The 12,359-nt window shown below is 34.6% G+C and overlaps 1 protein-coding gene across 1 annotated transcript; it reads right to left on the bottom strand.

The window, feature by feature from the left end:
* Positions 1–2,532: 2,532 nt before the first annotated feature.
* Positions 2,533–10,135, bottom strand: LOC117137004 (CD63 antigen). The gene is made up of 4 exons (XM_033298193.1): positions 9,997–10,135; positions 4,817–4,934; positions 3,784–4,362; positions 2,533–3,728 (listed from the first exon to the last, which is right to left on the bottom strand). The coding sequence occupies exons 2-4, from the start codon at positions 4,877–4,879 to the stop codon at positions 3,663–3,665; spliced, it is 708 nt and encodes a 235-aa protein (XP_033154084.1). The 5' UTR covers positions 4,880–4,934; positions 9,997–10,135; the 3' UTR covers positions 2,533–3,662.
* Between the last annotated feature and the right edge of the window lie 2,224 nt (positions 10,136–12,359).

Raw genomic sequence — 12,359 nt, 5'->3', positions numbered from 1 at the left:
AATTTATATTTCTAACCTATATAGCAACCAGAAAGCCTCAGCAAAAAGCATCCACAATATGTCGTATCGAATGATACAAACATGTTTCTCGACAAATCTATTAATCTGCTTAATACAATATCAGGCCAAATCCCAGATCAGGTCAAAGCCCAGAAACTTAGGGAGAGATCAAAGTAGTCCCGATACCAAAAAAAAAAACACAGACCCCTCAGTGGTTTCAAACTTCAGACCTATATGTCTCATATGCGTTCTGTTTAAGATAACAGAAGGGCTAATATAAATTGGATTGGACCACAACAGTTCATGTAATCTTCTACTACCAGATAGATGCTACTCTTCCAGGAAATTAAGATATGCCACTCTCTGCATTAATGAGTTAATAAATAAAGTCCATTCACTTAAAGTGAAAGGATTTCATGTAGTTGCAGCGTGCCTCGATCTTCAAAAGGATTTCGACTGCGTAGACGAAATTCTTGAGTCTAAGTTACAACAGCTCCAATTTAACCCTCACCATATATATTGGTTAACAGACTTTCTCCGAAAACAAGTTTTATTAAGGGAAACTGCAAACTACAACTAAACAGAGGAGTATCACAAGGTATATACAGCAGAATTACACAACCGATTATAACTGAGAACAGTTTCTATATGCAGAAACATTGCCTTAGTGTTATTATTATTTAAATATAGCTTGATTGTGATTGTGTCCTTACTTCGTGCCTCAATAACTTTAGCAATAAACAGTTTTAGTATTTTTATTTATTTTATAAATCTTATTACTTAATAGACTCGGACTTCGGGAAACTTGTAACATTAAAAAGAAAATAGTGAACAATCCCCTCTTGACACACATTGATATCCATCACATACCTAGTCACTCCGATAAATGATCTCGTGGACATGACCATGCATGGAATTTTCACCTTAGTAAGTTAGAGAGCATTAAAAATGCCACTGCTGAAATACACAGAATTATTTAAAAGGACTGGGAGAAGGAATACGCAGAATTTGCTGCAAACAAACAGCGGTGTTACTGCACATTTTTCCCAGACAAATTGAAACCCCCCTTCCCTTAAAAATCACAATTGTAAACTTAAAACTACATTAACAGACTTCTCAGCGACAGTTATACTTTGAATAAAATGCACGTTACAATAACATAAGTGAACAATGTAACGTTTTTGATATCGTATCCCACATCTAATTCAGCTGTTCCAAGTACAAGTACTGCTAGACAAAACTTTCCAGCCCTGGAAAAATACCAAGACATCTACCAAAGACACTAGAATAACAAGATGCGTAAAGACCATACATTGGTTTTGCACTATGCAGTTACTTTTTTGGTGACGGCCAAAATTGTCCTCTGTTATTCTAGTGTCTTTTCATCTACGATCTCTCTAAAAACGAAAACATAAACGCTCACCAAAGCATCATAGATTTTATAAACCAAATTAAAATAAGCCTATAAATTTTTGCGACCTTAAAAATTCGCAATTTCCACGTACACGAGGGTGGCCAATTAATTCCACGACATTTACGGATGTTGCAGTAACATAAATGAATGAAGTGCGAATGAGTAATTTTATTATTTAAAATACCTATGGAAATCGGTAAAAAAAATATAAAATTAAAAAATATATTTAAAACAAGAGAGAATGCTGTAATGGAGTTCTATATGGAAATGACAAATAGGGAACAAAATGAGAAAAAAGATAATATATGTTTATAAGTGTGGGCATGATAGTTTTGGGCGGTTTGTGGGCGTTATAATGGACGTGGTTTTTGGAAAATCGATAAAAATTTACAAAACTAATCAAAATATGAAAAAAAAATGGTGGACATGTTTTGGGCGGTTTGTGAGCGTGGCAACATGGGTCTTCAAGCTTGCTCTGCTTCTATGTCTCATGAATCTGTGTGCTTAATCTCAGCCATCTAGCTTTTTTAGTTCCTGAGATCTCGACGTTCACACGGACGGACAGGGCCAGATCAAAGACACTAGAATATTCTAGTGTCTTTGGCCAGATCGACTCGGCTATTGATCCTGATCAAGAATATATATATTTTTGAGGTCGGAAACAATTCCTTTAATTTGTTACAAACTTTTCAACGTCTCTAATAGTATTCCAAACACCATCCCACAATGCGGTTATATATTTATGACAAATTTTCTTATTTAAATTGAAATTATATTTTTATTAAAGTGACAAGGTTTTTTTTTTGAATGCCAGTTTTAAAATAATAAAAAACATATTAAAAAATTACCATCATAATATTCGGATGTAGACTTGTAGAGAATTAAGTACTATTTTGTATAACACAAATGTAAATAGTTGTATAGTGGTTGTTTTATTGTAAAGCCTCAAAGGTAATCTTCATATAAGTCGATATCAAAATTGTAAATTCGATATATTTAGGCATATTTTTTTAGTTTTTTTTTTTTTTCCTTAGTCTTTATTTGACTGTACTGTGATAAAATGTTTTATGTTGAAAAAATTGCTACTTATCTGAAGAAAATGCAATACATGAAAAACATATATTTAAAGATTGTATTTTATTAGTTAAATACATATCTATATGTTCACAGAATATCTATTTTTTATCATGGTACACAGTTCTCAGACTTTTAGCAGTTTGCCCACAATCGTTCAATCATTTCATTCCTCACTTTAATAATTCGGCAGTACTGGCAGTATCTAGATTGTCCCCATGTCGTACAAATCTGTGACAAAAATTAATTGAAATGCAGTTGACATTCTTTTGGGGATGTTCTCACACCAAATTCCATAACCGAGCTTAAAAATAACAAAATTTTCGAAAAAAGCCCACAAAATACAAATATTTTTACAGATCATTAGTTCTCTTCCATAATGTTTTGGTTCCGTAAGTCAAATTTAATTTTCTGTATCCTCAAGTCTCATTTATGACTATATTTCGAATAACGCTAAATTTCAGTTTCGAGTTCTAAAGAAAACAAACGTAAAAAGGGAAGTTTGTATTTTTTCTTTTAACCTGGGTGCTATTATCTTTTGCTATATTGCTCTTCTCATGAATTCCAAAATGACTCACACATCGACCGAACACTTATTTTGTTGCTCAAGGCCACTGCATCTGTATGATTATTAAACAATTGTTTTTTTTTACTGTGGAGAGATGCACATCGTCACTCTACATACATTCAAACATTCTTTATGTGAATGAAGGTACTACATAGATAAACGCTACGAGGTCTCTTTATTATAATATGAAATATTAAAGTACGTGAGTGAATTTCTAATATGGAAATCGAATCAAAGTGACAGCCTTAGTAAAGCGGACTTAAATTTGTATGCTATGCAAACATTTATAAATTATTAATTCATAAGTACAACAAAGGTTTCTTGATTAAACCCAAGTGGTTTCTATTTAACCATCAGAGGATTCTGAGGTATTTAGATTACAAAGAAAAAAACTGTAATAGGATCGATTTCGACCATATTTTTTGAAGAACTAATTTGAAGAAATAATATAAAACGCCTAGTTATAAATAAGATAATCAGGGTTCAATGGGCAAGTAAAACCGAATATTTTGTAATATACTTTTTGTAATAGTTCTTGTGAAGCATGGTATGACAAAAACTGTTGTTTCCTTTTAAAATCGGCATACGGGATCCTCACTTCGCATTCTAAACATGATCGTAGCTCCTGCGAAACGAACGATAGAGGCAGCAAGCGAACAGTATAGTGAGCATCTATTGAAACATTTTTTGTTAATATAATTAAGTACATATTAGTTTATCTTCGCACCTGTATACCCGCCACTCCCAAAACAACGGAGGCCAAAATTAAAGTCTTTGAATCCAAAATCTCTAAGAGCTTCTGCAAGCAGCCATGCTGAGTTGCGTGAACATTTGTACATTCCTTGGCCTCGCTTAAATTAATAAGAGAACAGCAGGCTGCAGGTAGGGTACTATTACGAAAAATGGTTTCCCAGTCGTTGGGCCCATTGATGCCGCAACAATCTAGCTCGGTTTGCAGCAAAGTCCAAGCATCGCGATAGTCGGCCCGTTCCTTGTAGTGCTGCATGGTCGAGTTAAACTGACACTCCATAATCTGATGAAGACCTGTATGCTTCACATAGCCGGCAAGGCCCAGTCCGATCTCTAACAAAAATATCACGACCGCAAGGAGGGCAAAGCTGAGTATCATACAGCTGCTTTCTTTTAAGGCTCCACAACATCCCAAGAAGCATATGACTGCTACAGCGGCACCGACAATAATTAGTATGATAGGAGCGGTCCAGACGTGATCGCTAACGAAGCTCGAATAATGTGCATAGTTTAGTTGGACCATGCCTCCCACCAGAAAAATAAGAAGCCCAGTGAGCTTTGTTAGATAAGTGACATATAATGTTAGATAAGACACATATATTGTATATTACAATATTTATAAATGTTAAAATATTTAAATTAAATAATTTTTTAAATGAAAAAAAAAACATTATAATATTAAATAAAAATATCGTAGAAGTATTCTGTCCAAAATTCAATTTTTTAATTCGAAATCTTTTTTAAGAGGGCCTCTTAATAAAAAGAATAATTGACAATTCACAGTCCCGCATTAATTGTTTTATATTTTCAGACATGTATACAGTACAAGGAATAAGTAATTTGATCTAAATTAAAGCTTTGAAACAAATTTCAATCTTCACTCTACAAGAGATATAAAATAAGATAATTACACAGGGGCCAATTTAATATTTTAAAACATAAATTAAAGCCCCACTTAAGCTAAAATTGCAATCAACTATATTAAATAGTTGAAAGTGATGCTGACTTACCGCAAAAAGAAGATTGCAAAAGAATGTCAAGTATTTTACACATGTTAAGCCGCCGGATGCCATTATACTTCAATGAGTAAAAGTATTGCTTCGTTACTCGCTAGCTGCTTTATTTGGACTGTAGGCAAAAAGGGGTTTGGCAAAATATAAATTTTAAATAGATTGGCAGGACAACGGCGACAATAAACTTATCACAACAACTAATCAATAAAATGTTTGGCCCCACACACTTCTGGTTCCAAATTACGAGTAATTCAAAACTCTAACCAATGCTCTGACTATGCCAACCACGAAATCAGAAATCATAAGCACCGCAGACCGCCGGTTCTGACATACATAGACTGCCCGTCTAGGTGGCAATTGTGTTGTGTGTCCTAGTTTTAAACGTAATATTATTTGGTATTTAATAAATAGAGTAACAACATATCAAACTATAATATATATATGTATGCGTACAAATCGATATATTGGTAGTATGAAAATAAAAATCTATTAATAGTTATAATCATTTTTCATTAAAAAACAAATATTTCTTATATAAATTCTTATCTCATATAAGCTTAAAAAAAGAACGCTATATGCTGCTACTATAAGATACGCGATACTGAGCTAATGGAAGTACCACAGGAAAAGGGAGGTTTAAATACTAAATCATAAATTGACTGTAAACTACAATCTTTGGAAATACATTTTTAAAAAAAAGACGCCCCTCATATCTCCACTTTAAAAATTAAGATGTTGAAGAAAAATGAACCAACTGCCTAACGCTTTTTAAGCTCAAATACGTTTAGGATTCATTTGTATAAGTACTCGGCTAAAGTGATATTGATAGAATAAGGTTCGAACACACCGGTCTTTTGATTGTTGACTGTTATTCTGTATATAGTTCAGAGGGGAAATGGATAAAGGTAATTTAAAAAGCTATTTACGGTTAACGATATGTATTTCCTGTATTGAGTTCCGGAGGGGTTTTCAATCGAAAATGCACAACTTTACCGAATCAATGACAACTATTTCGTTGGGCGTACCAGAACTTTTTTTGGTAAATCGATAGAAATTTAAAAGACTAATACAAGAATGAAATAAGAGGGAATAATAATAATTTTTAATTTTTCTTTAATTTAAAATATCGATAGACATCGGGGAAAATAATAAGAAGAAATGGAAGATTTGTGGGCGTTACATTAAATTGTTCATTTCCATTTGCAGAAATCTGTAGGTGTTTTGGATTGGCCCCAAGGCACAGCTAATATATCCGCACAAACAAGAGAGAATGCTGTAGTCGTGTTCCCAGACTATCAGATACCCCTTAATTAGCTAGTGGGAATGAATTTCATCATTCTTTTGGGATATCGATAGATATTGGGAAATAAAATGAAAACAATTTAAAAATTGTTTCAAAGTGTGAAAAGGACCGGTTTGGCTGTTAGAGTGGGCGTGTCAAAAAAAATCGATAGAAATTTACAGGACTAATAAAATTATAAAAAAATATACAATAACTTTTTTTAAATGTGTGCGTGGCAGTTTAGGGCGGCTTTATTGCGTTCGAGTGGGCGTGGCAAAAAGTTTTTTGGAAAATCCATAGAAATTTACAGACCAATAAAACTACTATATTCACAAATGTTGGACTGGCAGTTTTGGGCGGTTTTAGGGCGTTAGAGTGGGCGTGCCAAATTTTTTTGTTGCAAGTCCATACAAGATATATACAAGAATTTACAAGAAAAAATATCAACACATTTTTCAAAAGTGAACTTAACATTCTAGCTTTTATAATTCCTGAGATCTCGACGTTCATACGGACAGACGTTCAAGGAGAGGTCGACTCGGCTATTCATCCTGATCAAGAATATATACATATATATACTTTATATGGTCGGAAACGACTCCTTCTGCCTGTTACATACTTTTAACGAACGGGTATAAAAACAGGAAAATATGTTTTGATAATTTTCTAAAGAGTGGGCGTATCGGTTTTGGGTGGTTTGCAATAAACATGCACTGCGTCTATATCTCCAGAATCTTTATGCTTAATCTCAATATTGTAGGTTTTATGGACAACGACAAACTAGGAAGGACAGGAATGCATATGTATGTACATATGTATGTACATATGTATGTATACATATGTTGCTGTAATAGTTTTAAAGTTTGAATGAGTTTAAACTTTGCAATTAAATAGGTCGGTTTTCAAATTTCTAGTGCCACCCCACCACCGGCAATAGGCCAGACATCGGAATTCCAGGCAATGGGAAAGGAATAGAAGACAAAATCAATAGCTTAGAAATTGTGTCAGCTGCATAAAAAGTGGCTACACCTGCCACACGGATGCCAATGTACGGTAAAATATACACATCAGCCATATATTTCTTATTAATGCGTAATAAAGCTTAATTCGAAACCAGTTTGGATATGCGTATGTGTTAAATGTTAATACATACATAAATACTTTATAAGGTGGAAAAAGGGTTCTTCTACCTGTAGTGAGTGAATTTTTACACTACGATTTCCTACCATTTCTAATACTTTGGATTGCAGAAGCAAGCTTTGTTTGGTAGTGTTCCCATTCATGAGTTTATAGTTATAGACCGCTGCGACAAACGATCAGCGAAGATTAATTGTGATGAGAGCAGTTTAATGGTCCTGGCTGACTTATTTATATTAAACCGTTTTTAGTTTAAGCAAAATATGAGTTTAGTTCTCGAAAAAACCATTGCCTTTAGTTCACACTGCTACCTTGAATTTAAGCAATTAGTTTGATTAAACCTAACAATTTGTCTCTAACAAACTTAGCTATTTATTTGAGACGACAAACAAATCCTTTGCACAATCTGTCTCCTTGAAAGTGTCATTGTGTCCTTGCGCTAGTGCGATTAGGACACTGTGCGTAACTAGCGGCTCCTGCTCTCTCCAGTTGTCATATACAGCTGTGTTCATAAAAATAGCAGTGCGAGGGAAACTAATAAATACGAAGGTATTTTTCCATGTCTTATTTCGAAATCGACTTTTTATTCCACTTATTTTTGTAAAATGGAATGTGTAGATAGGAAAAAAAAAGAAAACCCCGATAGTTTTTATGTTATTCTTTTTTTATTTGCATTCTTGAGCAAAGTCACAACCTTTAGGCTGTTCATAAGAATAGCTATTGTCTGGTTTTGACCAATGTAAAGTCCCGAAATTATCAATATTTTCTAAGAAGTGAGTTTGGTTAAGTTAATTCGTATATTTAAAAGGGCAATAAATTAAAAAAGAAAAAATTATATTTTAGTGGGTAGAGAACACCACTGCTCCCAGGAGAAAAGAATGTCAATTCATAAGCTAAGAAGAGATGGAAAATCAAGTAAGGACATTCAAAAAACCCTTGAATGTTCTTCCAAAATGGTATCCAATGCCATTAAATATGAATGGAAGCCCGAAAACCGTGGTACCATACGTAAAACCACAGATATAGAACATCGACGTATAGTTCCTTACAGCAACGTCTATCCTTTTGCATCCTTTAGGGACATATAGTCTGAGCTGAACTTGGGAATCAGCGGCGTTACAATTCGGAGACGACTACTGAATCAAAATTTCAGTGCGAATAGTCCACGATAGGGTCCCCTACTTAGCCCTAGGCATATTATGGCAAGGTTAAGCTTCCCTAAAACCTACTTAAACTGGTCAGTCTCCAAATGGCTTTATATCCTTTGGACTGATGGGTCAAAAATAGTTCTATTTGGTGGAACTGGTTCACTACAGTATATCTGACGACCTCCAAACACGGAATACCACCCAAAACACCCACTGAAGACTTTCAATCATGGTGGACCTAAAATCATGGTATGGGCTTGTTTTTTTTACAATGGTATGAGTCCATACCATATGATGTATGGTATTATAGACCAAAACGCATATGAAAATATACTTAGTGATGTCTTATTGTCATATTCTGAATATAATATGCCCTTAAAATGGACATTCCAACAGGATAATGATCCGAAACACACAAGCAATTCGGCTAAGAATGGGTTCACCCAAAGTCGAATTGATGTAATGCCTTGGCCAGCACCATCTTCCAATTTAAACACGATTGAAAACGTGTTGGGGGACATTAAACAAAATGTGTCGAAAAACTCCCCGACGCCTAAGGCTCAGATTTGGCAAGTTGTGCAGGATGCATGGTCAAAAATACCCCCCAAACGTTGCCAGGACCTGGTGGACTCCATGCCGCGTGGGTATAAGGCTGTACTGGCTAACAAATGCTATCCAACCAAGTATTAGGCCCTAATTAACACATAAAAGAAGAAAAACTAAGTTCGTTCTTGTTAAATTTAATTTTGTTACTATTTTTTATAGCACTGCTATTTCAGTGAACACCAGAATTTCTGCCTATTATGTTGTTTTAATCTATATTTTCGAAACTATTGTGAAACATTTGTTAAGTTGTTTAAAAATAAATACCTAACGATATAATAGAAAAAATTTGACCATTACAACTATAAATCATAGGAATTTTTTATCTGAAACTCGCTGGTCCCAAGCACTGCTATTTTTATGAACACAGCTGTATGTATTTACATACACGTGTATAAACATATGAATCAATGTCTGCCTAGCGGCTCTTTTGAGTGAAGTTCACCATGTCCAGTTGCATGTGTGCATAATGATGCTTCTGGTTGATGGTTGCGTGCCGTCCGGAACCCACTTTCAGGCGGGTGGCGAATATACAGAGGTGGTCAAAAGTATTTACACAACGAGCTTTTTTTCAATTAGTTGACAATTGAAAAAGAACCCGTTGTGTAAATACTTTTTACCACCTCTGTATATAGGCAATTTCCACACTTCGGGAGCTTTTGACTGAGCGTTTGCGCCTCTCCAATTAGGCGCATCCCAGCACCCGGAACACCACCCACTACGACTTGGAGCAACTCGCGAGGGATGTATCACACCGGACCGCAGACCCTGCTTGCCGCAAGCACACAAACTAGTTAACAGAATCACTCTCCACACTCTAGATCTCAGGTAGCACAGGGAGAAGTGCATATTGGTCGGCCGCATCCCTCTCTCGAATCACTTTTCCACTCACCCACCTACACACATACACACAATTACTCCTGTAGGGCAATGGTAGTACCAATTTGTATTGCGCAAGGGACCGCATCATCTATTGCAGCTGGTTAGTTTCACCCAAATATTAATACCTTTTAAATGTAGGACCAGGACCCAACGGTTTCGTTTGATTAACTCGCACCCGCTCTCTAATCTCGGAACAACAACACTTTTGATGGATGTTTTCAAGTGGGACTTAAGTAGAGCTGCGATGCGATAGTTCCAAGGGAGGTATCGATAGTGCAGAGTCATCGATACCTCACGCCAATCATCGATTGCTGACTGACTCCACTACTTCCTATATTTTCCAGGTGCTGGAAACATTATTTCAAGAAACCTTAATTTGGTTAATTTCTGCAGTTGATTGGCTTGGATTCGTTGTTCACATTTTATTGCCGTGTTGATGCTTAAACCGCTTTTTCGCTTTTCAGCATTAAATCTTGTATAAGTGAATCCAACACTATTTTAATGTTGATCTTTTCATGATTGATAAATATTCTTGTATCGCTGCTTTAACTGTCCCTACTTACAAATTACCCATATATTGAGAAGTGGACAATACATGAAACCTTAAAGGTGAAAATGATTTACTGTATACCAAAGCAGCAAAAATAAGACAACTACCTTCAGTATATTCAAGAAATGTGCCTAAAGAAACGTGTAATAACGAACAATTGCAGGTGATTTTGAGTTGCCACACCAACATTTACATAGTTTGGGAGCTGCCATCCTGCCGTATACAGAAATCGGGAGTTGCCATATTGTTACCAAAGTGTACTGGATTCAAATCGTTACTAAAAATGGGATGGCCTTGATTCGTTATAAAAAAAAAAGTTCGTAGTGAAAACTAAAACAGGATTATATGCAATTTTTACAAATACATAAGTCTCTGATGACATCAAATATAATCTGAAAAATTTTAATTTACTTTGTTTTTTTTGCTTTATGAATGAATTTACATTTACTGCCGAGAAAACGAATACAGTCGGACCAATTAGTCGAAATAATTATTCTAGTGTCTTTGGTCGAACTATGTTAATAATGTAACAGACACGTACAGTGGTCAAAATAAATTCATAATGTGACATATATATATATATAAGTTAGAACGTTCTCAAGAACTCAAAAACGCTTTAAAAAAGAACCCGTGTCACAGCACTCCGTGCTGCTTTTGATATAGCTTTTTAACACACCTTTTCGGCAAAAATAGAGTGGAATCGGTTTTGTTTATTAACTTTTACATTTTATAAGTATCAGAAAATGTGGTTGTACTCGCAACTCATCTGGGGGAAATGCAAATTGTGAAAAAACTTAAAAATTTTTCAAAATAGTTGGCGTGGCCGTTTGTCCGCGTATTGCGTTTAAGTGGGCGTGGCAATCTTTCTTTCTGTGGCAATCGATAGAAATTTGAGCGAGAAATTTGATTTGAACTACAAAAATTATGAAAAAGATCAATAATTGTTTAAAAATGTGGGCGTGGCAGTTTTGGGCGGTTTAAGGGCGTTGAACTGGGCGTTGCAAAATTTTTTTTTGCAAATAAATAGACACTTACATGACTGATAAAAATGTGAAAAAACATCAACATATACTTCAAAGGTGTGGGCGTGGCATTTTCTTGTGGGTGTTAGAGGCGGCGTGAAAAAGTTTTTTTTTGAAAAACCGAACAAAATTTACAAGACATCTATGTCTCTAGAATCGGCATGCTTAATCTTAACCTTCTAGCTTTTATAGTTCCTGAGATCCATGAGACGGACATGGCTAGATCAACTCGGCTATAGATCTTGATCAAGAATATATATATACTTTATATAGTCGAAAGCGCTTACATTTGCTTGCTACATACTTTTCAACCAATATAGTATACCCTTTTACACTACAAGTGCGTTACTCGTATTTAACCCGTTTTACAATAAATGTGAAACATTTGTTGAAATTTTTGAAATTTAATACCTAAGAAATTTTGGCCATTAAAAGAGTATATCATAAAATTTTTATCTGTATTTATATATATATATATATATATATATAAATATATAAATATATATATATATATATATATAAATATATAAATATATATATATATATATATCCTTTTACATGTTCACTACTTTTCATCCCGAAGCATTAAATTCTGGTAATATATATATTACAATCTGGACCTACCAAACGAAAGGTATCGCAATCACTAAAGCGGTTGTATTACCAGAATTTTGAATTTAATGCTTCGGGATGAAAAGTAGTGAACATGTAAAAGGATATATACATATTTAAACAAGAGAAAATGCTCTAGTTGATAATCCCGATTATCATATACTCTTTACACAGCTAGTGGAAATGCGATCGCGAAATTTCATAATTTTTCTGGAATATCGATAGATTTAGGTGATTAAATTTTAAAAAAAATTTAAAAATTGTTGAAAAGTGTGGGCGCGGTAGTTATGGGGTTTTGTAGGTG

Source organism: Drosophila mauritiana, chromosome 2L (genome assembly GCF_004382145.1).
Source record: "Drosophila mauritiana strain mau12 chromosome 2L, ASM438214v1, whole genome shotgun sequence".
Classification (NCBI taxonomy): domain Eukaryota; kingdom Metazoa; phylum Arthropoda; class Insecta; order Diptera; family Drosophilidae; genus Drosophila; species Drosophila mauritiana.
This window is presented reverse-complemented; position numbering and strand designations above follow the sequence as displayed.